The 27,915-nt window shown below is 43.8% G+C and overlaps 4 protein-coding genes across 7 annotated transcripts in view; 3 read left to right on the plus strand and 1 right to left on the minus strand.

Annotated features, from left to right (window-relative positions):
* tomm70a (translocase of outer mitochondrial membrane 70 homolog A (S. cerevisiae)) overlaps window positions 1-6,242 on the plus strand; it is a 7,524-nt gene extending 1,282 nt beyond the window's left edge. The window contains exons 2-12 of the mRNA XM_061779395.1: window positions 196-369; window positions 1,215-1,341; window positions 1,788-1,897; window positions 2,150-2,298; window positions 2,475-2,682; window positions 3,045-3,179; window positions 3,444-3,551; window positions 3,626-3,742; window positions 3,805-3,902; window positions 4,450-4,572; window positions 5,150-6,242. Of these exons, the coding sequence (XP_061635379.1) occupies window positions 196-369; window positions 1,215-1,341; window positions 1,788-1,897; window positions 2,150-2,298; window positions 2,475-2,682; window positions 3,045-3,179; window positions 3,444-3,551; window positions 3,626-3,742; window positions 3,805-3,902; window positions 4,450-4,572; window positions 5,150-5,303 (1,503 nt within the window). The 3' untranslated portion in view covers window positions 5,304-6,242. The remainder of the gene's footprint in view (window positions 1-195; window positions 370-1,214; window positions 1,342-1,787; window positions 1,898-2,149; window positions 2,299-2,474; window positions 2,683-3,044; window positions 3,180-3,443; window positions 3,552-3,625; window positions 3,743-3,804; window positions 3,903-4,449; window positions 4,573-5,149) is intronic.
* Window positions 6,243-6,984: 742 nt separating this feature from the next.
* On the plus strand, window positions 6,985-17,894 carry tbc1d23 (TBC1 domain family, member 23). The gene is made up of 18 exons (XM_061778252.1): window positions 6,985-7,070; window positions 8,006-8,117; window positions 8,204-8,309; window positions 9,312-9,516; window positions 10,378-10,501; window positions 10,594-10,718; window positions 10,804-10,850; window positions 11,770-11,873; window positions 11,962-12,084; window positions 12,166-12,258; window positions 12,408-12,578; window positions 12,649-12,691; window positions 12,902-13,008; window positions 13,086-13,219; window positions 15,583-15,671; window positions 15,754-15,889; window positions 16,440-16,637; window positions 16,835-17,894. The coding sequence occupies exons 1-18, from the start codon at window positions 7,030-7,032 to the stop codon at window positions 16,917-16,919; spliced, it is 2,043 nt and encodes a 680-aa protein (XP_061634236.1). The 5' UTR covers window positions 6,985-7,029; the 3' UTR covers window positions 16,920-17,894.
* A 155-nt stretch (window positions 17,895-18,049) lies between these two features.
* On the plus strand, window positions 18,050-22,776 carry nit2 (nitrilase family, member 2). Of its 2 annotated transcripts, none has more exons than XM_061778263.1 (10): window positions 18,050-18,303; window positions 18,482-18,600; window positions 19,151-19,271; window positions 19,765-19,853; window positions 19,918-20,011; window positions 20,098-20,172; window positions 21,104-21,182; window positions 21,865-21,963; window positions 22,175-22,230; window positions 22,550-22,776. In XM_061778263.1, exons 1-10 carry the CDS (start codon window positions 18,276-18,278, stop codon window positions 22,666-22,668), a joined length of 879 nt encoding a protein of 292 aa, XP_061634247.1. In that variant the 5' UTR covers window positions 18,050-18,275; the 3' UTR covers window positions 22,669-22,776. The 2 variants fall into 2 exon arrangements, with proteins under 2 accessions (XP_061634247.1, XP_061634248.1); XM_061778264.1 differs by having other exon boundaries at window positions 22,456-22,550.
* A 264-nt stretch (window positions 22,777-23,040) lies between these two features.
* LOC133480363 (T-lymphocyte activation antigen CD80-like) lies at window positions 23,041-27,791 on the minus strand. 3 transcript variants are annotated; one of them, XM_061778258.1, is made up of 5 exons: window positions 27,201-27,791; window positions 26,158-26,439; window positions 25,015-25,395; window positions 24,405-24,572; window positions 23,041-23,539 (listed from the first exon to the last, which is right to left on the minus strand). In XM_061778258.1, exons 1-5 carry the CDS (start codon window positions 27,265-27,267, stop codon window positions 23,469-23,471), a joined length of 969 nt encoding a protein of 322 aa, XP_061634242.1. In that variant the 5' UTR covers window positions 27,268-27,791; the 3' UTR covers window positions 23,041-23,468. The 3 variants fall into 3 exon arrangements, with proteins under 3 accessions (XP_061634242.1, XP_061634243.1, XP_061634244.1); XM_061778259.1 differs by having other exon boundaries at window positions 25,015-25,302; window positions 27,201-27,788; XM_061778260.1 differs by lacking the exon at window positions 27,201-27,791 and adding an exon at window positions 26,613-26,981.
* Window positions 27,792-27,915: the final 124 nt, after the last annotated feature.

A 27,915-nucleotide genomic window follows, 5' to 3' on the forward strand; every position in this document is an offset into this window, starting at 1 on the left:
ACACCACCAAGATCACACCAGAGGGTGATAAAGTAATACATTTATTGCTTTTACCTGAGCACAAAAACAGCAAATAAACAATATTTTCCGCGAATAACAGATAGCTTTATTTATTTATTTTAAACCTAATTAGAAAATGTTGACCAATGACTATGCGGGGTTTAACTATACTGCTTCTGTGTGTCATCCCTTTAGAGTCCTTTGGATCGGGCCCAAGCAGCAAAGAACAAAGGCAACAAATACTTCAAGGCAGCCAAGTACGAAAACGCCATCCAGTGTTACACCGAGGCCATCGCGCTCTGCCCCTCCGAGCAGAAGAGCGACCTGTCGACATTCTACCAGAACCGAGCAGCGGCCTACGAGCAGCAGGTTGGCACCACACTCGACTAAACTAAGAAGGAGCACTTTAGTCTCTCTCCTAGGGCTGCAAAACATATCGTTTGAGTGGCATCATCGCAATATACGTGTTCGCAATAGTAGTCACGTCGCTGGCTCCTTCGCAATGTTTAAGTTTATGTTTAAAAAGGAAAATCACACTGTAATTTTTCCCCCCAATATCTTGCAGCCCAAGTCTCTGCTGCATTTTGTTTCTATTTGACAAGGCTATGGCCTGACAGAACCATCTGCCTCCCCTCACTTCAACATACTCGTCCTTAGTGCCAGATGCCACAAGATGGCGCCAAAGCGATATTTTATCGTCATCATCGTAAACGTAAAAATGCCCAAGTAAAAGCAAAACACACTTCCTCCTGCAGGCTTAAGACCTCTTTATACTCCTGCGGTCGTGCGGCTGACGACGCCCGCATTGCATCACGTGACCGACGAGTTGCCCCGTGCGGCCCCTCTGCTAAGCTTGATGTGCACAAGGCAAAAATGGTTGCCCGCGGAGATCATCTCTCGTGAATGGTCCTTTTTTGTCACATGCTTTTTTTGTCCATTTGTTCTAGTCGCCGTTGTTGTTGCTTTGTTCCTTGTTACGGAAAGGAAATTAAAAATGGCTACCAGAAATGGGCAAAAAAATGCAGAGGAAACGCCATCCTGTGGTGTCCTAGCCAATACCAGCTGTAGCGACACCCCTGACTTGGAGGTGAACTGCAGTACATTTTCAAAACTGCGCGCGTGGGTCGCGCTCGAGTATAAAGGCAAACTACACGCGGGACAGCCGCAGTGACATTGAGGCATATTTCATGACCAGCGCTTTGCTTTTACCGCAGATGAAATGGACCGAGGTGGTGCAAGACTGCTCGCAGGCGGTAAAGCTCAACCCACGCTATGTCAAGGCTCTCTTCAGGAGGGCCAAAGCTCTGGAGAAACTGGACAACAAGAAGGAGTGCTTGGAAGGTGAGTACGTACGTCTGGCCACATTTAACGTGGGGAGTGTTCACTCGAGTATCTGTTTGTATGCGTTGCGGCTCCATGCGTGTTAACATAGCAGTTGCTTGAAAGTTTATGATTACTGTATCGTCTATGCCGAGGTTATCAAACATACGGCCCGCGGACCAGAACCGTCCCGTCAGGGTTTCCAATCCTTCCCGTGGGGATGGAGAACACATTGACTGCTATTTTATAACAAAAGTAACTGTTGGTCCATGCTTTTTATTTATTTATTTTTTTTAAATATTTGAATAAGTTTAAATGCATTTAAAGTGTGTGGGAGGGGCATTTGTTCTGTCTTTATCGCAGCTTGTTACCTACCGCGTGTGGGTCTGGAACGTATCCCCTGCGATAAACGTGTGGAAAGATGGGCGATGGTGCGGCATTGATGGTTGTTACTTTACTTCCACCAGATGTCACTGCTGTGTGTATCCTGGAAGCCTTCCAGAACCAGCAGAGTATGCTGCTGGCGGACAAAGTGCTCAAGCAGCTAGGAAAGGAGAAGGCCAAAAACAAATACAAGGCATGTACTTCATCACTTTTTACAGACATTTGTTGTGGTTTGAAGTTTTGTTGGACTTTTGAGGACATCGTTTTTCTACATTACTGGTTGAACTCCAAATTGTGCCACTTTTGTGGTGTTCAACTGCTGAGATTCCATAGTATGAAATATGTGGTGGAAAATCAATGAGGCACATCTACCCCCACAACTTTGCTTCTTCTTGTACACTTGCGTTAAAGAAAAGCGAAAGTAACCATTTTGCTTTTGTTGTAGAACCGCGAGCCGATGATGCCATCTCCCCAGTTCATCAAGTCCTACTTCGGCTCTTTCACTGATGACATCATCTCGCAGCCGCTGCAGAAGGGCGAGAAGAAGGACGAGGACAAGGACAAGGAGGGCGAGGCCTCTGAGGTCACAGCGAGGTACGAGAAAACGTTGGCTCGTTCTTGAGGGGATGCTAACGAGCAACAGCTTCAGTGAGCTTCCTAATTGGCTGTCGTTCAGTTTCACATTCCAATCACAAAAAACTGTTCAAATTCAGCCTTATTGTCGACATGTGTATACCACATTTCATAGCTGGTCTGCTCCGCCTCCTCAGCTCGGGCTACCTGAAGGCCAAGCACTACATGGAGGAGGAGAACTACGACAAGATCATTAGCGAGTGCACCAAGGAGGTGGACTCGGAGGGCCGCTACACCGCCGAGGCGCTGCTTCTGCGCGCCACCTTCTACCTGTTGATCGGCAACGCCACCGCCGCTCAACCCGACTTGGACCGCGTCATCAACATGCAGGAGGCCAACGTCAAGGTACGTCCGCTGTTAGCATTGGAGCTTCTATATGGAGTTGGTAACGCTAACAACTGGTCCCTTACACAGTGAACCACTGCTTATCATGGAGGATACATTCATCATCCACAGGTTAAAATCAATGATACAGAGCGAGCTCATTTAGAAGATTAGTGTCCCAAATTCTTGTGAATGTTCCAAAGTAGTATTGAAACCCGGCGATGCTGCAGGGAAGCTTTGGTTCTTAATTTGGGTATGGTGAAGCCCTGCGTGTAGGACTATAGCACCCCCTGGGGTCGTGGAAGCAACATGCTGTCTCTTTTTAAATACCTTCTCCATGTGCTTTTGGGATCATCTCTTTACTTGCTCCTGGTTGTCTGCAGCTGCGAGCCAACGCTCTCATCAAGCGCGGGAGCATGTACATGCAGCAACAGCAGCCCATGCTCTCCACGCAAGACTTCAACATGGCGGCGGAGATTGACACCCGCAACCCTGACGTGTACCACCACAGGGGGCAGGTAATAGTCCGGTGGAACAGCTGGTACTGGTCTAGTGCTAGATGTTACCTAGTATAATTTTATATTGTCACTACTCGCCATGCTAATAGCACATTATTGTCAACTAGTGCAAAGTTTTGCCTAGAAACACTAGAAACATGTAGAGCGTACTAGTACATGGACGCTAAGCTCGATATCAAGGATATGGAATAAATGCTCACATGGCTTTCCATGTGTTAGCTCTCCCAGAATTGACATTATGTGATTGTGGCTTCGTCCTCTCAGCTGAAGATCCTGCTGGACCAGGTAGACGAGGCTGTGGGGGACTTTGACGAGTGCATCCTGCTCAGGCCCGACTCTGCTCTCGCCCAGGCACAGAAATGCTTCGCTCTAGTGAGTTTTGATGACGGTCTGTCACGTGTTTGGGTGAATGGTTTTGGATTAAAAGCTACTCCCATGTCCTCCAGTACAGGCAAGCGTACACTGGCAACAACCCATCACAAGTCCAGATCGCCATGGACGGCTTCGAGGACGTTATCAGAAGGTTCCCCAAGTGTGCTGAGGGCTACGCACTATACGCTCAGGTAGGAACTCGTATTTATTCTTACCATGACATGAAAACTTCTTTTTCACTTCTCCTTCTCAGGCTTTGACCGATCAGCAGCAGTTCGGAAAGGCAGACGAGATGTACGACAAGTGTATTGAACTGGAAGCAGACAACGCCACTACATATGTCCACAAGGGGTAAGACTGATACAGTGGAGGATTTCAAAGGTTTCCATTGGGTACACCTGCACATCATGAGATTCAATACGTCTTTTCACCATGACATCACGTGTACTTCTGGGTGACAATAGCGATGATGACAGCACTCGTAAACAAACCCATGTCATTTGACCATGGAAGACCATTGTGGAAACCATTTAAATGGTTTGGGTGACAGTTTCAGCATTTTTCTCTAACACCGGAGTTTGAATCTGTGAAGTGTCAGTTGAAAAGCTGCTGCGCGAGGTAAATTGCTTCGAAGGGAGATAAAACATTCAGCGCAGCCCTCAAACGCCACAACTGTTGAAGTAATCTATAAAACACTCATGACGCAATATAGTATGCGCAAAATGGTCTTTTCTCAATCAAACATAGGCACTCACTTGACTGAAAAAGCTCCACAGACACTTATTTGAATGCCCTTTGGCGACGTACACATGTTCAGCACTTCTGGTCATCAGTGATGCAGAAACTCTCCTCTGTTTTTAATACGATTCAAAAATAGATCGATCCCTATTTTGTGCAGTTTATTACAGCTCCAGTGGAAGCAAGACCTGGACCTGGGTCTGGACCTCATCAGCAAGGCCATCGAGATTGACAACAAATGCGACTTTGCCTACGAAACAATGGGAACAATCGAAGTTCAAAGGTGAGGCGACCCGACTGACTATATGATGTCTTTGGCTGGATTTACACTGCAGGTCCAAGTGCCCAATGCCAGTGTAACGCCTACTACACGTTGAACACTAGTGCATTTGCACTTTAATCACTTTACTGAACAAATGGCAACAAAATAAACACAAGCACATTCATAGAAGAACTGCTATGCCCGCAACAGATGCCCAGGCACTCAACACACAGCCAGTCGCTAACAACTCTACACTCTCATTCACTGACGCCCGCGTCACTCACCAGACTGGACCCCACCTTTTACAGCCACACACACTAAGTCACAGATATCAGTATGGAACGTGAGGAAGGTCTCCCCAGGTGGACAACAAAAATTCCTGCACCTCACTTGCACATTGTTGTTTAATAATGCAAAATCAATATTTATCCAATTACCCAATGGGATAAACAGTAGAATAATAGATTGGAAAAAAATGTTTGATAGCTGAATCCCCTGCGGGTTGGTTCACTGTATGTGACTGGTCAAAAGCAGTGTTAATCCAGCCTTTTGTTGTCATGACAAAAACAAAAACAAAACGAGGGTAACTTCCTTTCAGGGGCAATTTGGACAAAGCGATAGAGATGTTCAACAAGGCCATCAATTTAGCCAAGTCGGAGATGGAGATGGCGCACTTGTACTCGCTGTGCGACGCGGCGTATGCCCAGACGGAGGTCGCCAGGAAGTACGGCCTCAAGCCCCCGACGCTCTAACTCATCTGCCAATCTGAGGGGTGGTCTTTCTCAAACTCTCATGTTCAACTCTGCATCCGTTTTTTTTAAGTGAGGGGTGGGGGGGGATGCTGGATTATAATGTAAAAAATCTAATTATACTAAGGATGAGCCCTCCCGCAGATATAAACAGCATCGTGTTTACGTTGTATTTGAAAAAGGGTTTGGAATGCTTAGTTTTCCTTTCACAATGTGTCACACAGGAATGCTTTTACACACATAATTCAAAACTGGACTTGTGACCGGTTTTTGGAGTCGACAGACAATACTGTGAGAGTTAGTTCTACTATCAAGTGTTTTGTTTCATTATTCACCATCAGTTGTGATTCAAAACCATATAGCCAAATGTGTAGTATCTGTTTGTAATGCTGGGTTTAATTCATGGATAAAGGGCCTGTATGTGAAAGATTGCTGATTAATTTGGAAGCAGGGAGTTTTTTTTGTTTTGTTTTCTTAAAGCATTGAATTGCCAGTTTTTTGTTTTTTCTTTTTCTACATTTTGTGCAGCATAACGTTTTCATGTAAATGTAACGCCTGCGCTGTTTGAACACCGTAGGAGTATCTTTGTTATCAGGCTGTCCCAAATGCCTCCTTTTTGTAGCACTTAGATTGCTAACACAATCTCAGTTGTACAATTTATTTACTTTTTGGGGCGGGGCGGGGGGCAGATCAAAACCGGGTTTATTTCCTGTTCACTTATGGGTGGTCCTTCTTTTAAACTTGTTACCTGAGCCTTTTTTTCCCCCATTGTTTCTCAATTGACAGGCAGGCACAAACCTCTTAGGAATTGTCAACGTTTTGAGACCCCCACTTTGATTTTGACTGACAAATTCCACTGACTGACATTCTTCATCGGTATCTATGGTGACCAAAGTGAAAATAGAATTTGAATCCTAATAAAGTTCTGATTACTGGAAAGACTGAAGTGGTGGCTTGCGTTCTTTTACGCCATCAGTTTTTTTTTGTTTGTTTAAAGTTGTCATTTTTTGAGTTGGACTTTTAAGACATTGAATATTGCAAAATATCAGTCAACCGCTTCAGTTCAAAAGGTTGGCTTGGAGTAACCCTTATTATTTTTCGTGCACTGCCACAGCTTGCATTTTTATGTATACATTTACAAGGTAGGTGGACACTGACACACACTGAACAATATAGTTGTCATTTTAGTTTGAAACTTCAACAAGGACTCTTACAGTGAACCCTGAGAGCAGTGATTCTCAACCTTTTTGGGGCCTGGGACCCCCCCCTGCATATTTTTAATCGACCCCCCCACAGGAATATACCATTCCTCTATATCCAAAACAGAACACTTTTACACTAACGGGAAAACTAACTAATCCAATCCGGCAGTTCCCCCCACAACCAATCAAATTGCTGTGATGGGTACATGAGCTGAGCGGTTTCAATTTGGAATGGTTTGAATCTTCCATAATGTGGAAATAGGTACAGTAAATATGTTTAAAAAAAAAAAAAAAAAAACATTTGGGAATTGGGGACATGGTGAAAAGTGTGGCGTTTTGGAATATGAGAATGTGGAAAATAATACCCAAGTCTCCTGAATTTGTATAATGATTTTCGAGTGTTTTGAATGGCTTGGGAACTCGGCTTTCACGCAAGCGTTAATAATCGCCTCGTAAGCCCCGCCCCCGGGCGAGCGACAAACTCTCGCGATACTCGGCGGCGCTTGACGTGTCCGGCCAACACAATAATGGCGGCGGATGCTGTGGAGGAAGCGCTCCGGGGCAGCTGGTGAGAGATTGTTTTTTTTTTTTGTCCTCAATCGTGGCGCGACACCTCTGAGCCTCCCGCTGTCAGACGCGCTCTCACCGGGGCGTTAACCGAATTCGCCTGACAATGAGTTTGAGTTTGTAATCCCGCCGTGCTGACTGCTTTTGTCACATTTGCACATCCTGCGCTGTACTTCGTTTTGTTAGCCAGCTAAATTGGCTAAATCAGTTCGAAAATTAAGAATTAAACCCACGGCCATTTATATGTGTAGTTTCTGGGATGTTTTGAAGGAAATGCCAGTTTGGAAATTCCTCTTGAGTTGCTGTAATATGTCGATGAATACTTATGTAGACGGTTAAGCTAACAATATGAGCAACTCCGGCTGATAGCTGCGATTTGTTCCACTCAAGCACAACTAAACCGGAACGCTCGCTTCAACAATAGCGTCTTGTTTGATTTTTTTTTTGTCAGCGTGAGCTGCTTAAATAAAGCGGCTATCAGACTCCATAGAAAAGCGTCTTTTTCGACTTGGCCGAGTTGGATAGCTGTCATAACAGACAAGAGGCCAGCATCATCCCCACGGAATGAATGGAATGGAATGGAATGGAATGGGATGGGATAGGAAGCGTAGTTTAGCCGCCTGTTGCAATTCTAACACGTGCAATAACTGAGAATCCAATTTTATATTTGGAATTACGCTTCAACTGGCTCCTGATTCCAGATGTGGGGCAATTTTAGAGTCCAGTAATCGTCTCCTTCCTGTCTAAACATTTGTCACTGCTTCACATTGCCACATCAAATTTGTTGAGCTGTAACATTATGAATAATAAACCACACAAAAGCCCCTGTTGTATTGACTCAATACAATGTGGAACTAGTAAGAAAACAAGAACAAAAATGTATTTATTGGTGCTTTTTTGAGGGGTAAGAAAAAAGGGTAATTTTGATACTCAAAGGGACCAAGATCTAGCGGAGGCTCTGGACTCTGGCGGTTCCGACATGGAGACGGACAAAGGCGTCGTCCACATCGAGGAGACTTCAGCTCAACAGAGAGCAAAAATGTGGAAGGTACAGAGCTTCATTCATGCAATTGACTGAAAATGGCCGTTTAAATGTCAGCCGTTTAAGAGCGACGGTTTGCTGTGTGTCGCCAGCTCGCGCTGAACGTGTCCGGTAAAGGAGACTCTCTCGCTCCCTGGGATGGCGTCCTGGATTTACCAGAACAGACGCTCATTCACAGTCGCAGTCTGCAGCTGATTGGTGAGGAAATGCATGCCACGGTTTATGACAGAGAGAGCAACATTCTTAGCTCTCTGACAAGTGCAAAACAAAAATGTATTTAATGTATATATTTTTTTTTCCAAAATAAAAAAATGATGGTAAGAAATGCATCTTGTTTTCAATTCATAATATCATAAAAAGCATTTTCATAAAAATATTTAAAAAATATTTAATAAGTTAATGACAGTTACAAAAAAAGTCCTGTTACCTAATTTAACAACTGACTTTGTTTCAACAAAAATTATGTGAATGAAATGTATCTAAAAACGTGTAAGTAAAAACTTCATTTTTTTTGTGATTTATATTAAAAAATGACGACAACCTCCATCCATCCATCCATCCATTTTCAACACCGCTTATCCTGGTTAGGGTCGCGGGACGCTGGAGCCTATCCCAGCTGACTTCGGGCGCAAAGCGGACTACACCCTGAACTGGTCGCCAGTCAGTCGCAGGGCACATATAGACACGGACAACCATTCCCACTCACACTCACATTCACACCGTCACTGAGTGGGAACTGAACCCACGCTGCCTGCACCAAAGTCAGGCGAGTGGACCACTACACCATCAGTGACTGACTACAACCTATTTTTGTTTAAAAAAAAAAAAAAAAAAAAAAAAAAGTACAAACCGTATACTTAATTACTTTTTTAAAACATGCATTTTTAAAAAAATGAAATTGAATTTTAGCTACTATTAGTAATAATACATAAAAACAATCAAACTGACTGATCATTTTGACATCTTGTGTAACACGAGCAGTGGTGGCGCGCCATCTGTCTAAACATGCCCAGAAATAATCCTTTCATGCCTGTGATTGGGCTGACTGCCATCATTCCACATTCTGTTGTGCGACTTTCCCCAACAATTTGGTATAAAGTGACTTTATTTTTTTAATTTGTTATAAAAGTACTCATTCTGTCCAGTCGTTTAAGACAGTTTTAAGTTTAAACATGTCTGTTTTTGTGTGCCCACATCCAGACAAGCTGCAAGTGTCCGAGGAAGAGCGGAGCGACATGGTGTCCGACGTGGAGGCGGTGGTCACGTTCTACTGCAAGTCGCGCAACATCAGCTTCACGTCGGACCTGAGCTGGCCTCACCTCCTCAAGCCGCTGCTGGGGCTTCGGCTGGCCCGCAGAGACCTCTACAACTGCTTCTACGCCATCATGAACAAGCACGTACCCCGGTGAGTGAGCTGTCCAACCACTCGACTCCCTATCCCCTGCATAGTGCCCGTGCCCTATAGTTGATGGTCGCCCACTATCGCCGCAATGTATCCCGCGATGCACCGTAAAACGTAGTGAGCAACCGATGGTCACTAGAAAAGCAATATACCGCGAGCAAACGTTTGCGATAAGGCTGCTAGATAGTGGCAGTAAACTCCCTTTCACAACAAGTTTGGCAGATAGTGAACAATTCCTCAAAAGGGAGGCTTCGAGATGTTTTAAGCCTCTTCCTGTTCAACTTTACTGTCAAACTAAACCTAAAACAAAGAGAATTGCACAGTGTGTTTTTAAAATGTGAACGTCTGCGTCGCTTAACGCTAACAAACAATAGAAAACCCCTCAGACGGGCTAACAAATAGTGTTTTGACCCTTGATGCAAGGGATATTTGAACACAAATGGAGCAACACGTGTACAATAATACTCGGATGCTTATATTCTTTATCCTCTGCGAAAAGCAATTGTTATTACGGAAGCTTACTGAGGGGTTGTGACTGTCTCAATTTATAGCTGTATGTCTGTATCATACTGCTACCAGGTGGCCAAGACGTGGACACCTGTAGCAGCACAGTGTCCATTGAATTGGAGCAAAAACTTTAACTTTTTTTTCTTTACGTTTTATTTTAGTATGTCATTGCTGTATTTTTTAAGACAATCTTTTAGTGCTGTTTTTCTTATTAAAATGCATGACTTTTTTTTTTTCCTCCTCACCTGTAAGTCAAGGTATCGCAGTATAGGGAGGCAGGAATGAGTGCAATGATTCCTAACACAGCCTGTGTGAATGCCATTTTGAATCATGCAAACATCCTTTGCATTTTTTCAGTGAGTGCGTACCCAAGGGCCGCCCTTTCCACCTATACAGACTGCTCCTGCAGTACCACGAGCCTGAACTCTGCTCCTTCTTGGATACCAAAAAGATCACGCCTGACTCGTACGCCATCAACTGGGTGTGTTTGAATTCCTCGAATGCCTGCCTGAATCTTTCGGGCACTCCCGCACTGTCACGGAAACGTCCCCGAACGCCTCTTTTCCTCCACAGATGGGCAGCCTCTTCTCCAGCCACTGCCCGCCCGACGTCACCCAGGCTCTGTGGGACTGCTACCTCCAGCAGGCGGACCCTTTCCTCATCTTCTTCCTCATGCTCATCATCCTCGTCAACGCCAAGTAAGTCTCTGCGTTTCCTCACGAGGGCAAATTTGACTTGACTTTTTTTTTTGTTTCTACCTGTTGTTTTGATTTCCCGCTGTAGAGAAGCGATCCTTGACAGAGAAGGAGACAGCAAAGAGGACGTCATCAGTAAGTGTGATCTTCTGTCTTCATGCTTGATAATATTCACTGGCAATGTTGCGGAAATCCGCGAGTAATCGACACCCACCCGAAAAGGTTTTGCGATTGCCTATGGATGCCACAAGATGGAGGCACAGCACATTTGTTTCTCAAAGACAAGGCTATGGCCTCACAAAATGAAGAATGGGTCCTCGGCACTAAGATGCTATAAGATGGCGCCGACACAATACAGTGGTGATAATAGACAATGAAAAAGGCCTTAGACACGGTCATGAATAGCATCAGTGTTCTGGTGTTACACGCCAACTAACGATGTAACACATTTAGACAGACAGTGGCATCACCAAACATCATGTTTTGTCTCTTTGGTGACACCGTGGTATCGGGGAGAGAGACGCAAGGAGACAGGAGCAAGATGACCTTTTCTTTGTCTTCACTAGAGCAGAGTTCATATGATATTAGAATTAACAGAATAGAAAGTGCAAAGAAATTGTTTTCTAATAGACTGTCTCCATGTATTTCTTTTAATTTTTTTAAAATTATTATCGTGCCCCAAGGTGGCAAAGGCGTGCGCACGAGGAGGAGCAGCACAATGCCCGTTGAACTGAAGCAAAAATGTTTATTTCTTTACATTTTAATGGTCATTACTGTGTGTTTTTATAACATACAATATTATAGCGGTAGTTTTCTTAATAAAAAAAAATGCATTACAGAATTTTATTTTTTATTTTTTTGGGTGGTGGGAGGCTGGAACGCATGAATGGTATTTCTGTTCATTTTAATGGGGAAAGATGACTTGAGATACAAGTAAATAAGTTATGAGCGTGGTCATGGAGCAAATTAAACGCTGGAGTTTGACTGAACTGCATGTAAGTGTCATATGAAAAAAAAAAAAAAAAAAAAAAAACGACAACATTGTCTCTAACAGAAATGCTGGAAGAATCTCCTTCCCTACTTGAGGCTGAGGACATTGAGGATTTATTTTCCCTGGCGCAATACTACCAGAGCAAGACCCCTCTGTCGCTCAGGAAGGTTGGAACTCCTCTTCTTGGCGAACATCTACTACACGCGGTCTGGCCTTGATGCCATTTTCTCTCGCTCTCTCTCTCTCTCTCTCCAGATGAACCAAAACCTGTTCGGTAGCAGCCTCGTAGCTTTGAAGGAAGAGGACATCGACCTGAGTCAGGCACTCTGCCTCCCCGTGTCCGTCCCGGAAATCCTGCAGGCCAACCAGCATCAGCAGGTCGCTGAGCTCCCGACCATTTTTAAAAGGAAGAGAATCACAACTAACGTGTGTCGTCCCCCCCCCCCCATCTTTCCTCAGGACGGGGTGCGCTTCTTTGTCGTGGATTGCCGTCCGGCTGAGCAGTACAACGCCGGTCATTTGTCCACCGCCTTCCACCTGGACTCAGACCTGGTGAGTGGGCCGTACTGTTCCATACTGCTTTGTCAGCGTTTTCCCAGGTCAGGTCAGCAGTAGTCACTCACGTTCTGCCACCCGCAAGTACCCTGGCGCCTATTATTTACAAACAATTTCAATTGGTCTATTCACGTGTTCCGGCACAGATGCTCCAGAACCCGTCCGAGTTCGCCCTGTCGGTCAAGTCCCTCCTGGAGGCCCAGAAGCAATCCCTGGAGTCGGGCTCCGTCGCCAGCGGAGAGCACCTGTGCTTCATGGGCAGCGGCAGAGAGGAGGAGGACATGTACATGAACATGGTGCTGGCTCATTTCCTGCAGGTGAGAAACTCAAAAGGTGTGCTAGTACGCACATGCTGATTTTATGCTGACCAAGCTTCTCGTGTTGCAGAAAAACAAGGAGTATGTCAGCATCGCTAAGGGGGGCTTTATGGGTGAGTGCTCCACATCTACACAAGTGTTAAAATTAGGGCTGCAAAAATGTATTGAAAATCTTGATTAATTTGATTACAAAAAAAAAAGGTTGAAGCTAACGCGTCGCATGGATGATTTTTCCACACCGACTATTCATCATTTTCAGACTAATTGCACTTGATGCGTGGGCAGGCACTCCAGTGACTCAATGATTTGTTGCGCCATCTCAGCTCTTCAGCAGCACCTGGTGGACATGAACGTGGAGGGCTTGGACTCGTCGTACATCCACTGGATCGTCAGCACGTCGGGATCTCACGGCGGCCTCGGCTCGGCAGACGTACGACGCGGTCGTTATTTTTTGGGGGGGCTCAAACTGTAGTTGGAAGTTAACACGTTTCTTGCGTGCCGATCCAGGGGGAGTCTTTGAGCGACGGCAAAGGCGTCAAGTCGTTGGTCAACAAAATGACTTTTGCCCTCAAGTCCAAGTCGGTGAATGTAAAAGAGAAGATGATCAGCTTCATTGAAAACACGTCCACCCCTGTGGACAGGTGAGAGACCTCATTATATATTGTGTGGGTGTACCTTTGTCGTGAGTGGTTTTGTCTCGAACTACATTTTTGCTTTTCCACTTTTTCTGTCAACCTCAAGCACTTAGCAATTGGGTCATGTCCACATTTACACGCACATTTAAAAGCTGATTTTTCATTGCGATTTGGCCAAGCGTCCACACATTTGCCCTGAAAATGTTCGCCTTGGCTTCATTATAGAAGGGACACTTTTTGTGCAATGACATTATTTCATGTATTTAACCATTATGTGACAATAGAAGATGTCTCATGACGTTACACGTTAACGCTTGCAACATTTATGTTGTCTCCCGGGCTCCCCCCAAAAAAAACAACAACTCAGATTTGAAGCAGAATGTCCGCTTTGATGTCTACTATCGCACAATGGGATGAAATGATGTGCTGATAAATTGTGATAACTATGCAGACTATTTTTTTATTATTATTATTTTGCGGGTAATTTTCATTTTAATATTTGCAATTTGTTTTACTTGTTTTTGTCTGGTTTCATTTTCGATTTATCATATTTTGTATTTGTCCTAAAATTAGTTTTGATTATCAATGTGTTTTTATCTCATAATTTCTGTCCTAATAATTTTTGTCATCTTTTTTGCCTAATTTTTATATACTCGTTTTCATTTTTTTCAACATTTTTGGGTCCAATATTTTAATAGGTTTTGTCTCATCTTTTTTTTTTTTTTTTGGTCTTAATTTGTGTATTTTTCAGCTATTTTTCTGAAAAAAAAGAGTTTTTATATTTGTGTAGACTTCCCGTTATTTTTACATTTTTGTACAATGCTGCATTTTTGTATTTTTTGACTCATCTTTTTTGCCTAATGTATTTTTTCATGAAATATTTTTGATGTCTACTAGTTTTTGTTCTCAATATTTATGAATTTTCCGTAATCTTTTCTGGTTTCAAATATTTTCTGTATTTTTGTAATGTTTTAGCATTATTGTTGTCATGATTATTTTGGCCCTTACGGAGCTTGGAGGATTAAGGCTTTAGAAATGTATATGTAAATGTGGACTTGACCTTTTGTGTGTGTTGCTTACCCCCAAACCCCAAAGCAATTGATATTCACCGTACGTACCTTGTACCTTATTTCACGCTAGAATATCTTTCAATCTGCCCTGGCCAGAGAAGGCGATTCCCGATAGGTAAGCGCTCGCTACTCGCGCTGAGCTCCTTTTGTCACCAGCATGCCAGCAACTGGCTGCGGTGCGCTCAAAAGGACGGACGGGCGCCTGTGTCGCATTAACGCATGCCGCTCTTTGTATTAGCATCCACGCCTCTCCAATAACTCCTCACGCGCACGTGCTCGTCGTCATGCTTCCACTAACAACATGCAACGTTCTGGTTTTTTGGAACTGTTGATTCATCCTCACTTAAGCTTCCATCCACGTCGGAGTGACATGCAGAAGAGAAACGGCTTCACTGTTTGCTTGGCAATCACGGCCTGTGTTCGCATTGCACCTGTATTCATCGAGATCACTTCCCCAAAGGAGAAATTGGATCCAAAAGTGATCAAATACTGTGCCACCTCCTCCTGTATTGCCATAATGTGTACGTACGTATACAGTGGACAACCAACTTCAAATCTTAAGGAAATGCAGTCCAAAAGTCCAACAAGAACCCAGAATCTGAGCAAAAATTGGACTCACTTTTTGATGAAAACGATTTACTCATCTAATATTTGTATAGTTTTCATTTTCCCCTTAATATTTTTAGACTGCTATATTTTATTTTTCCCATCTTTTTTTCCTCGACTTTTTTAGTTTTTTCTTCTATTTGTTTTTATTTTTTAAGTTTGACTCAACGAAGTATTGGGATTTGACCAAATGGATTTAATCACCAAGGCAATTAAGTGGATGAAATAAATGATTTTCTTGATATTATTCTTGTGGTTTGAGAACCTCCCGATTTCGTATGTGATTACGAAATTGACAATTGATAGGCTTCTTAACCATTAAATAATTGATCATGCCAGTCCCTGTTGTTAATACTAAAATGAAATAATTTTTGCACTGAAGTGACCATTTACTATTCTAAAATTATATTTCAAAATGTAAATGTGAGATTAATTTCTATTATTTCTTCGGGGTAATTGTTGGAAATGCGCACCGGTTTTCACAGCTTGTATCATCAAGAAAATGTCTGTTAGTCAATTCGATTTGGATGAACCTCCTCCGTGTTTAGCATTTCACATCCCGCGTTTCTTTTTTTTTCCTTGCAGCTTGGAGGTCTTCATCTGCCGTCGCCATTCGCGTAGATGAATCGGGCCTTTTCCACACTAGTGTTGCCATCTGAGCTTTCTTCCTGCTAAGTCCTTGTCTTTCTGCAGACACGTGAGCAGCAGCGACCGCGTGGGCAAACCTTACCGCGGGGTGAAGCCCGTTTTCAGTATCGGTGACGAAGAGGAGTACGACACAGGTGGAGGCTGCTGCTGCTACTTTTGGCATTGTCCGTCGTGAGGAGCGTTTTTATTAATGGGTCGCCCTCTTGCTTCCTTCAGACGAGATCGACAGTTCATCTATGTCGGACGACGACCGGAAGGAGATTGTCAACGTCCAGACGTGGATCAACAAGCCGGACGTGAAGCATCGCATCCCGTGCAACGAGGTGAAGGAGACGGGTCACATGTTCCCCAGGTGAGGCGAGGAAAGACGTTTCTCCCTTGTTCCTGTCGTCCGAACGCTTCGTTTTTTTTCCGAAATTGGCAGATAATAAAAGATTTGCAGGCACCTCGAAACGCAAGCCGACGCAAGGCGCGATTTCAATTACCGTTCAACCGTCGAACGCTGCAAAGAGTCAAAAACACACTCACAAGGAGCTGCTGTAGGCCACAACTCACGGGCAGACACTCACGCATAATGTAACAGGCCAACCCAACCTCGTCACTACTAGGCCACGCCCCTTAAAAAGGTACGCATCCAGCACTAGAACACTACAATTGTAGCAATAATTCTACTTTTTAAAAGTAGTTGTAAGTCAAGGTGGAAATGTTGTACATAATATATGTCCCCTTCAAATTAAGTCTGTTGTGGTTGAAATGAATATTGAAAAAATAAAAAAATAAAAAAATCCAGTATTCAGGCTCCCAAAACACCGGTTGCATGTGGACGGAAGTAGAAATGACGAAAAGCACCTAAACTGGTTTCTGTGTATTTGTTTAAAAATGTCTGTTGTGGTTGGTTGTAGCCACTTGCTGGTCACGGCGACGCACATGTACTGCCTGCGCGAGATCGGCGCCAGGAAGGGCTTCGCTTACATCCAGTCCAGGCAAGCGCTGAGCTCCGTGGTGAAGATCACGTCCAAGAAGAAGCACCCGGAGCTCATCACCTTCAAGTTTGGCAGCAACAACTCGACCGCGGGAGTGGAGATCTCCGCCGTGGAACGGTAACTTTGTTTGGGTTCTTGTTTTAGCCACCTTTTGTCACAGCAGTCACGTTGAGTAATTACTCACGCCAAGCTGTACCAGTAGCCTCTCATGATATCCCCGCTCTCGCTTTATTTTTCGCCCGTTTCCCATCTTTGCGGCAGTCTGCTTGTTGGCTGAGGGCTGCTCTCAGTTCCTCATGTTTCCATCCTCGCAGATATCTGATCCCCAACGCCGGAGACGCCACCAAGGTGATCAAGCAGCAGATCATGAAAGTCCTCGATGCGCTGGAGAGCTCGTAAAATGGAAGACGACGACGACGACGACGACAATGGCGCCGTATGGTGGCCGCTTGCCCCCCGCACACAAACTGTTCAAGTCACCTCGGGACCCGACCCGACGCGGTGCGGCGTGGCGTCCGCTGCACAACTGCGAGAGCCGGGAGCGTATAATGCTGCCCTCTTTACATTAACTTATAAATGATCTATATATTGGATATACTGTCATATTTGTTCATTCTAAAGCAGTGCAATTCCACTTTGGAAGCGTCCCTCTGGCCTTAAAGGTAGCGTTACCCTCCGAGCATTTGTTTAATGATTACGTGACATTCTGTGTTTAACGTTGATCAGTGTTTGCGCTGACATATTTCCACAAGAGCTGATTTAGGCGGAAACGTGCAGAATGTACAGAACTACTGGCGTCGAGGCGCCAGCCCGTTGCAGTCAGATTTTCCTTCTCGTCTTTGAATTTCCTTCATTTCTTTGATTTTCCAGCAGGCAGCCTTAAGTAGAAAGCCCCTGTGAGGTTCATTATTAATATGTACATATGATACGCTGCTGTTATGTGAAGCATATCCAGAATTAGAGTATGCAGCAAGGCTTTAAAAATCATCTCCTGATGGGTGTGTGATGTAGCAATTGAGCATCTTCCTTTGCTTATGAGAGGAGGTTTAATGATCGTCGTTTATCACACCCGTCCGTATTTGTTTTTTGCACTTGCGCTTGAAAGGAAACATTATTGATGATACATTCTGTACAATAACACAAAAACTTGAATGCTCAAATTGCAACGATTGCCTTTATTCACGCCGATCTTTCTCCCGCGTTACGCCCAATGCATCGTGCTGTAAATGTGATACTTGCAGTATTTGAACAGGAATGAAATTATTGGGACTAGTCTGTGTACAACTGGTTAAAATCACTTAGGGTCATTTGCACCTTACTGTATTGCTATTATTTTCTAAACAATTCCCATTTTAATAAAAGAAAGTGATATCACTGCTGTATAATCTTTTTATGGCCTTTAAGTAGTATAATTCAAAATACTCAATAGCGTCATGTTAGCCAATGACGAAAGCGACATTCTCGCACACAAACTCGATTGGTGGCCACACTTCCGCCCCCAAACAGTGTCACTTCCTTTCAAATTTCAAAGTAAAGTTTATTGTCTGCGCGTAAATACGTTGGTCGCATAAGTATGATGAATGACATTTATAGAATGGTATTGTAATACGTATAAGAAGGCTTCATACTATTAAATATTGTCTGCGGTCATATTTAAAGATGTCAAATACAATTCAAAATTTTTATTTCGAAGAGCTATTTTGAAGCTGATAGTTAGCATATACACAAGTCACGAGAAAGTACAGCATTTGCCTCATGTCTGCGATAGCAAAAGCAATGTCAAGTAAGTGGGGGTTTTTTTATTATTATTTTTTAAAAATATTTTCTTACTATGTACCTAATATGTAGCCGAATGTTTGAACGTTTAAACACGTTTTATCATATTCTTCTGTGACTGCGTTTCCTCAAAACAACAACACACAAGTAAAAACCGAATGGCGTCTTGTTGTCGCTCCTCGCAGAGTTCCGGCTGGCCGTCATCCAGCTGCAGGTGGGCAGCGTCAAGGCGGACAACCTGAGCCGGGCGCGGAGGCTCATCGACGAGGCGGCGGCACAAGGCAGCAAAGTGGTGCTTCTGCCGGTGAGGACCGAGGACGAGGAGTCGTGGGAGGAAGCTCTTAGTTGGCAAATTAGATTATGGTGCACGTCCGCCTGGGCAACCCCAAAGAAACGATCAGTTCAATAATAATAATAAAATTTTTTTTTAAAAAAATCATAATTTTCACAGTATACACACACACACCTCCATAGCTACATAATAGCAATACTGTCAAGCCAATAAATCAAATATTAATTCAAAAGCACAGACAGAGGAAATACAATTAGAAAATCAAATCACATCATTTGTTACTTGTCTTCACAATAATGAATGACTGTCAAATACAAGATATGATTAGGAAAAAATATATATTTTGGCGATTTTTCAAATGTATTTAAAACATTTTGTGGATATTTTTATTTTTTTTTATGACATTGTCAGTATTGTAAAGATTCTCACCTAAAAGTCAGTGAATAGCTTTTTTTCCATCCATTGCCTGAGCCGCTTCTCCTCACAAGGGTCGCGGGAGTGCTGGAGCCCATCCCGGCTCTCATCTCGTACATTCAAATAAATGAGAATTCAAAACTTTCAGGAATGCTTCAATTCGCCTTACGGAAGCGGCTTCTTCCCCGCCCACGCTGAGAAGATCCCAGGAGAGTCCACGCAGCTTCTGTCCCAGGCCGCCAAGGACAACAAAATCTACCTGGTGGGAGGTAAGAAGCTAGCAGCTACTAGTATATCCCGATTTCTAACTGAGACCAATGGTTGTCAAACATTCGACACCAATCACCAACTATAACACTATTTAATTTCTTTCCATTCTCTTTTATTCTGTTTTTATTAGGGATTAAATGATTATTTAAAAAAAAAAAAAAAAAAAAGTCAAGCAAAATCTCCGCCTCGAAGCTTCGCAGTTGATCATTTTTCCCACACAGAGTAACGTTACTACAGACTCACGCACCACTGTGATAATAATCATCTATAGTTAGGCATTCAAGTCAGCCAGCTGCGAACCCGAGCTCACAAACTCTCATGCCCGCCTCACCCGCCAGGCCCCGCCATTGAAAGCCATACACCCTCAAAAGTCACAGATACTACAGTAGAACGTGAGGACGGCGACCCCAAACGGGACAAAAATAATGCCTGCGCGTTTTGTTGAGTAGTGCAAAATCCATTTTTGATGGTGAGCGCCCTATTGTGGTACAGGATCCATTCCTGAGGAGGATGCAGGCAAGTTGTACAACAGCTGCACGGTGTTTGGACCTGATGGACAGCTGCTCGTCAAACACAGGAAGGTACGCTATTTGACATTTTTCACACACACATCAGATACACAGTTTTTTTGTTTTTCTCTTCAAGATCCACCTCTTTGACATCGACATCCCAGGCAAGATCCGCTTCCAGGAGTCGGAGACGCTGAGCCCAGGCAACACCTTGTCCATGTTTGAAACGCGTGAGTGACGTTGATTTATTATTATGACTTGTTATTTGTTTGTTTGTTTGTTTTCTCAATATCTCACCGTAATTCTTAACTCGCAGCTTTCTGCAAAGTGGGCGTGGGGATTTGTTATGACCTGCGGTTCGCTGAGCTGGCGCAGATCTACAGCAGGAAGGGTGAGTGTGTGAGACGTGTCAACATTGTCGTCGATGTTTCCGGAAACACCTAAGTAAGGTTCAACGGGACTTTTGAACCCTCCGGACTTTATGCTGGACGTTTGTGTCCACCTTGCTTCCTTTCGTCAAGCTTTAGTGTTAATGCAAATGTCATGAACGTTGCCAAGGGTGGGAATTTGATCTGATGTCGTCATTTCCAACTTCAGCTCTTTAAATATTTCAATAATATAATGTTGAAATCAAATTGTATATTTTGGCTCGATCATGGTAACTTTTGACCAATTGAAACCAATGAAAACTGCATTTTTAAATTCCTTGTTATGTACTTGATTGAATCATACAATTTGGGTAAAATGGCTTTCAGTCTCGACTGGAACTTTTTGGCTTTTATGATTTACACCAGATTACATCATTCATGATTTTTTGGACAGGGGATTAGTTTCATGTAATCTTTCTCTTCGAGGCATTTATTGGCGTGCTGCAGGAGGACAGCGCAGAATGCTCATTAAAGTTCTAGAGTGACTCTGGCACATGCTAACATCTCTGTTGAAACATCCACAATAAGTCAAACATGAAACAAAAGCGGATGTCATCGGACGAAGCCACTGTTGTCCAAAACAAACATTTACGGGTTTAAAGTTTCAAAAAGGAGTTCTACTGGGATATTGTGTGGTCACATCAAAACCTCATCCCAGCTTTGAAGTATACTGGAGGGGGCATCATGGTTTGGGGCTGCTTTGCACAATCAGAGCCTGGACATATTACTATGATTGACAGAAAAAAAGGAATTTCGACGTTCATTAAGACGTTTTGCAGGGGATATTGTTAGGTTCAGCGGGACCCCAAAGTGTTGTTGATGTTTGGTTTCTCCTATTTTTGACGAGACGTGAATGTGAGAGTTTTGCCAATGTTCTTTTTGTTGGGTGGTCAGGATGTCAGCTGCTGCTCTACCCAGGAGCCTTCAACATGACCACGGGTCCAGCCCACTGGGAGCTCCTGCAGAGGGGCAGGTAAGGCCATGCATTTTTCCACTTGAGGTCGCCATCCACACACTCTCCACAAGCACATGCCTTTAAGAGGCGGTTGTGCTTTGATGAGTGACATGAAAGTCAAGCCATGCAGATGTCCGAAAGGCGGGCGATTTACTGGCGAAACCATTAAGCAATGTGCCTCACAGTGGCGGTTTCGGCGTTGTCGGCAGCGCAAAGCATCAACGTGCTGCTGCTCCCCTGAATTCCTTGTAGTGCTCTTTTGAACCACAGGTCATAGAAAATCAAGCTAAACGTTGCTCTTTACTTGCAATCGTTCCATATTTTGGGCCCAACCGGTTCCATATTGTTAGGAGTTTGTGTAAAAGAGCAGCCTATTTGTCCTTATGTGAGTCAGTGCTGCCACTTTATCGTCCAATAGCCAGCCATGCTAACTGAACCAAAGATATGCAGGTGAGTGACCGCACTAATACGGATGTAGCGAGGGATTACTGTACTGTAAGTGCGAGGAAACGACATGAACCACTAGTGGTGGGTTGTAGTGAAGTCTACTGCTGCCATCTAGTGGCGTAGTACCTGACAAAGCAAAAAAAAAAAAAAAAATATCAAGCGACTTCTCGTAAGTGGAAAAACGGATCCTTTGAGGCACTCGAAAGTCAAGGTACCATGGTAGCTGTGTTTTTTTTTTTCCCCCTCGCTGCAGAGCTCTGGACAACCAGGTGTACGTGGCCACAGCGTCGCCAGCCAGGGACGAGAGCGCCTCCTACGTGGCCTGGGGACACAGCACTGTGGTGAACCCCTGGTGAGATGTAATTCTTGACAAGACTTTGTCAAGCGTTGCCTTCCTAGTTTATTGCAGACGCACAAGCTTTTCCGACTAACAAGGCAGCTGCTGTCCCGCCCGTACGAAACGTCGAGACCGCTTGTGACCGCAAACGTACAATTGTTTCAGTGGATCAGAGATCAAAAAATGAACCACGTGCTGCTTCACCAAGACATTGTCTCGTTTCAAGGGGGGAAGTCATCTCCAAGGCCGGAGCAGAGGAGACCGTGATCTACGCCGATATCGGTGAGTGTCAGTATTTTTGCATTTACGTTGAACTCATTTCAGCATCTCCGGTGAGTACCATGTATTTGACTTCGATTTTGTTTTATTGTTTTTAAAAATCTTTTGGTCATGCTATTCGATAAATATTGGTGGTGAACCGCTCCAGATGATGCACGTGGCACAGATGCACGTTGTTGTAGCGTGTTTGGGATAGCATTGATGGTTTCTGTAATCACGGCGTGATAGCGGTGGATTAAGGCGCCAGTGAAGGCCCAGGCACCGAACGCACGGCCCGACACGCCCCGAAACTAAACTAGCGACGCCCGCACGCCGATTTCAGACCTGCAGTACCTGGCTGATGTGCGGCAGCAGATCCCCATCACGGCCCAGCGTCGCCACGACGTCTACGCCGTCACCTCGGCGCAGGAGAGCCCAGATGACGGACGGACGGAGAGATGATGACGAAGACAAGACGACGCCCACTTTTTTGTCACATGTGACGGTCTGTTATTTTGAATGGTGATCTCCAAGCGCAATAAACTTCCTCCAGCGTGCGGTATCACTCCAGGATATTTGCGTAAATTGCCTCGATTGGGATCGTCCTGACATGACATGTTTGGAGGTTACAAACAGCGTGAAATCAACTCGTTGGCGCAACGGTGCAAGAATGTGTGGTCACGTGGAACGAGACGGCACAGTGACCCGCTGGTTTTCATTTGATTGCTTTTTATTTTTAGGTGTAGCATTCGTCATGTGTTAGGATCTGATAAGTGGCATATGCTCAGTTGTTTGACCAGCTTGTCGTTATGGCAACAGGATGAAGAATAAGGCTGCGGAAAAAAATGCATTTATTGAAAAAAAAATAACATCTTCAACAAAGGAAGTAAAAATGTTAAAGATTAAATTTGCGAGCAGCGATGAAGGAAAACCTTGCGTCCCCTTTTCTATGGCGAATCCTCCAAAAAAAACAGTCTTCTACCATTTTTATGGTTTAGGGGGAGGAAGAAAGCTTGATAATTTCATTTTCAGTTTAGCATACCGCCACTACCGATTGAGGACTATTTGGACAAGTTCACACCAAATAGGTCCTTCGCATATCCTGTCATGATATACGCAATTTCGTATCGACCTGTGAAACTGGTGTCGGGCCAATTCTTTTTCTAACCATCACGGGAAATGGCCGACTTCCTGTTCACTTTTGGTCATGGCGTAGTCTCCTTGGCTGAGATAATAATCGTGAGCGGGAAGACGAATCCGGTTCAGACGCTGGACTCCCACGACCGCAACGTGACCACCTCCGTTTCCTCCGTGTCGTGACGTCTCCTGTGCCCTGCGCAAAGTGCTGCCGTTATTTTCACACGCGGGTGAAGAATGCGATGACATGACTCAAAAAACTGTTTGCGTAGTGTGTGTCGAAAATCAATTCATTGCGTTGAAAGTGATGTGTCCTTGTGAAATTGACAAGATTTTCTTAGAAACATGGTGACTAACATAATAACGACTCCAGCTATTGGGAACTAGAGTGGGCTAACTCCACGGTCATTTTTGAATTCAGTGTAGATTGGGATTTTTTTTTTAAATGCATATTTTTCACATGAATATTGGTCTAAATTAAAGCAACGTTCCAATTTTGTAACAGTGGGCCAAGAATCAGAAAGTATGCACTGTTGTGTGTTAGTTTGGGTGCCATTGTATCGGCGTGTTAATCTAAACGAATGTTATTTATCATTGATGAAATATTTGTAGATTTGACGCTTCCTTGGACTTATACCACTATTGCACTTCACTTTTTTTTTTTTTTTTTTTAAATAATCCCAGGTTGTTTCTTTTTCTTTCAGGCAACTTAGATAAACTTAACGATGGACTACCTCAGTTGTAGATCAAACTGGAATATCCAATATGATCCAAGTCCAAAGTAATTCTTTAGCTAAGTATCCAGAAGATGCTATCATTGCCATATAAAACTTGTAATTACTCTCCTGCAAAATGACCCAAAAAAGGGAGTTAGCCCACTCTAGTTCTCAGTTCTGCAGTGTTAGCATTAGCTACCAATAACAACGTTCTAATAATGTTCAGTTCAGTTCTTTACACGAGGATGGCACATATTTGCACCACACCGCTGCTTGATGATGAAATGCTGCGTCCCAGAAAAAAACAAATCTTTCTGTGTCCATTAATGTAGTCCAAATATTTACTTCTGTTCCTCAGGTGTTGTTTCTTCTTCTTCTTGCTCACGCGGTCCAGGTGGATCTGGTAGGCCAAGCCCACGACCACCAAGGCACCCACCACCGCGCACAGTGCCGTGCTGAACACCCACAAGGCGTCGGTCGCCCGGGTCACCACGGGACCGTGCCACACCGCGTCTTCAGCACAGACACACACAAAAAAAGATGGAGGGCATTGTGCCAAAAATGGTAACAAGAAAAACCCTCCACCCCTTAAACAGCAAATGTGGCAGTAATCGTATGTAAATGTTGCCGCCATATTGGATGTGGCAAATTGTATTGGAACAGGAAGGCACTGCTCGTCCGAATAGTCACTGAATATACTTGAACAACTATTCATCCACATCAGTGAAATGTGAATGTTTGGGATGCCACATATCACATCTCCATTTCAGGATCTGGCTATTACAAATACACACAGATTAACACCCCTCCTCCCTCCAGCGCTAATACAAGCCCCCACACTCATTACAAATGACGTCACAAGCTCCCCACCTCCTTCGGGTGACATCAAAAACCCCTCCTCCCCCTGTGGTGTATCACAAGACCCCCGTACCCCCTGCAGTGACATCAAACATACACGTGGTGGAGGTGAGGGTCTGGTTGGTGGCCGTGTTGTGGACGACACAGGACACGTTGGCGCCCGTCACGTTGATGGTCAGGTAGCTGGTGACGTAGTAGAGGAGCGAGTCCGGCCGCAGCTCCACCAGGGTCTCTACCGAGCCCTCTGGGATTTCCCGGACCCCTTCGTCAATCAGCCAGGAGACGGCCGGCTCGGGGAAGCCGCCGCCCGAGTGGCACTGGAAGACGCTGGGGGCATCCTCCGCTGCCGCCTCCTCCCACTTCAACTCGGGGGGGCTGAACGGAGCTGACGCGCACGCAGGAAACAACACGTCGCTAAAGGTTTGTTGATTGCCACGGTTTGACCTCGGAACAGACTGCACTATTTCGATTAAAGTTGCTGTAAACGAAAAAGAAAACGAGAGCAAAGAACAAAAACCGCAATTGTTCAAAGGTGTTAAACTTATCTTATTTTACAAAAAAAAAAAAAACATTTTAAATCTTAATTAAAATATAGTCACAGTGCAGTTAATTTATTTACAGTACACGACAGTTAATAAATATGAATTTGTTTTTACACTTGTCCAACGATTACAAATCCTACTTACAGTGAAATCTTTTACTATAGATGAATAATAATAATAGCAGTTAACTTATCTTGACACTCATGTGACAGATTTTCAAATCTTAATTAATTTTTTTTCAGATGAACTGTGGTTAACTTATTTAGACCCTTGTATGACAGTTAAAAATGTTACCTGAAATATTTGACAATAATAACTGCTTATTTAGACACTTAACTGTAACAGTAAAGAAATGTTCATATTTGCCAATTTGTAAAAAAATATAAACCAGATAAGTAATTTTACCCTTATATAAGAATGAAACATTCAAATATTTTACAACAACTATTTTAACTGTTTAACTTATTTTTACACTTAGTATATGACCGTTAGAAATTTGAATGAATGACAAAAAAAAAAGACTGACTAACTTTGAGAAGTCAAAAATTTTGAAAAGCGACAAAATATTTTACAATCATTTAAAAAATGTTAACCTATCATGACACTTGTAAGAAAGTTAGAAAATGTTACTTAAACTATTTGACAATAAATAAATTAAAAACAAAACCAAAAAAAACCAGTAAGCGTGTTGAAGTTACCAGTGACCCTGAGGCACACCGTGCAGGCCTCCACGCTGTTGTTTCCCCGAGAGGTGACGATGACGCTGTAGGTGGCGTTGTCCTCCCGGGCGTCCACGGCGGGCAGCCGCAGGGTGAAGTTGCCCATGCCGAGAGCGACGTCGTCCTCGTCGCCGTCGCCTCGCACCACCTCGTCCTCGTTCCTCCTCCACTCCGCGGAGACGTCGGTCAGGGCGACGGCGCCCGGGTAAAAGCAGGAAAGCCGCAGCGGCCGGCCCACGATGCCCAGCACGCACTTCTCGTCTGGGGACGGCGCAGGGGAGAGCATTTTCATATTGTGAGTCGTATTTATATATATAAAAAAAAAATATATAATAATAATCAATTTCCATCCCTTTATTTTTTTAAAAACATGACATTATTTTCAATTGACAGTGCAGAAAATGCACCAACATAAATTGATATGATTCAGTTACCGGTTCTGTCCGTAACGTGATAAAATAGGCAGAAATGTCGATCATCGTTTTACAAGCAGATGTTCGCAAATGTCTTATTTTGATTGAACACAAAAGATAATTAGTCTCCTTTCACGGAGGACAACAGAAATCGGAGAATATTTACTGTCGCAAGGATTTCGACAATTTGAAGTCAAAGCGTCTCTAAACGATGACTCGATTATAATAATCGTTGCCGGTTCACTTGAAAACTCGCTTTGTTGTCGATCAAGCGATTCATTGTAACTGTTTAGTGTTTGTTTCGCAGCCGTGCCGTGTAAGTACAACTATTAATGAGCACAAATAAAGGTGAAAGCGTCACGGTGATGATTTGTGGTTTCACAGCTGGGATTCTTTGATTTAATTATACACCTAAACTGATAAATGACTTTTTTTTTTTTTTTTTAAATGTCCTGTCATTATAACATTGCTAATACCGCAAATGTACTGGCAGTCTTTTAGACTTGTTCTTTTTTTTATTTTTATGTTACACACGCACACAATTTCTGATGAAGCCGGGGCCTCTCGTTAGTGACGTCATCAAAGGTGAACTTCTCGCTTCTTTCTTACCCAAAGTGTCGCAGAAGGTGAAGATGAAGCCGAGCAGCAGTCCAATGCGCCACAGTGGCCCGCGCATCGCCTCTCAGGCCAGCAGCCCAAATGAATTGCAATACTCCTGAGCCTTGATGAAGATTCTCGGCGCTTTTAGTCACCCATTCTTGGTTCACCCCAGAAGGAATGTCAGCGTCATGTCGCGTCCCGCAAGTTTCTCTCGCTCTGCTTGAACGAAAGATATTTCAATCAAGTCTCGCACCGAGCGAAGGAAAGATGACATTGGAAGGATTCACTTTCACTGAGGGCTTCATCTGTTTCGCCATTGAGGCTTGAGGCGTCTTTCCGTCCAACCTGTTCGGTTTCTTCAACCTTTGAAGCGCACGCCCACAAAACGACGACGAAGCGCGCATTTGAATGCTACCAATCACTTTTCATATATATATTATATTTAACACTGGGAAATGGGTTCAATAATACATTAATCCCATGTTAAAATGGCAAATTCGAAATCTTTATCATCTATCGCGTGAAAACACTTGAGGGGAAGTTGGGGGAGTTTTAAAGCGTAATGACGCCATCGTCCTTTAGAGGGCAGTGTCGAAACACGGGAAAAGGCAAGAGACACGACGAGAATGAAAATAAATGATCAAATACATCAAATCATAATTTATTAACTATACTCATTCTTGTGGGCATGTATATTTAGACTTTATCATTGTGTAATGCATGC

Source organism: Phyllopteryx taeniolatus, chromosome 7 (assembly GCF_024500385.1).
Source record: "Phyllopteryx taeniolatus isolate TA_2022b chromosome 7, UOR_Ptae_1.2, whole genome shotgun sequence".
NCBI lineage: Eukaryota > Metazoa > Chordata > Actinopteri > Syngnathiformes > Syngnathidae > Phyllopteryx > Phyllopteryx taeniolatus.

Coding starts and splice junctions, on each gene's coding strand:
- LOC133480363 (XM_061778258.1), bottom strand. CDS start 27,267: ATGCGCGGGCCACTGTGGCGCATTGGACTGCTGCTCGGCTTCATCTTC. Junction 25,396..26,157: donor GGTGTGCCTCAGGGTCACTG/GTAACTTCAACA, acceptor TTTCGTTTACAG/CAACTTTAATCGAAATAGTG. Junction 23,540..24,404: donor ACAACACCTGAGGAACAGAA/GTAAATATTTGG, acceptor CACTTTGCGCAG/GGCACAGGAGACGTCACGAC.
- tbc1d23 (XM_061778252.1), top strand. CDS start 7,030: ATGGCGGCGGATGCTGTGGAGGAAGCGCTCCGGGGCAGCTG. Junction 13,220..15,582: donor ACGTCCACCCCTGTGGACAG/GTGAGAGACCTC, acceptor GTCTTTCTGCAG/ACACGTGAGCAGCAGCGACC. Junction 16,638..16,834: donor GAGATCTCCGCCGTGGAACG/GTAACTTTGTTT, acceptor CCATCCTCGCAG/ATATCTGATCCCCAACGCCG.
- nit2 (XM_061778263.1), top strand. CDS start 18,276: ATGTCTGCGATAGCAAAAGCAATGTCAA. Junction 18,304..18,481: donor GATAGCAAAAGCAATGTCAA/GTAAGTGGGGGT, acceptor CGCTCCTCGCAG/AGTTCCGGCTGGCCGTCATC. Junction 21,183..21,864: donor GAGCTCCTGCAGAGGGGCAG/GTAAGGCCATGC, acceptor CCCTCGCTGCAG/AGCTCTGGACAACCAGGTGT.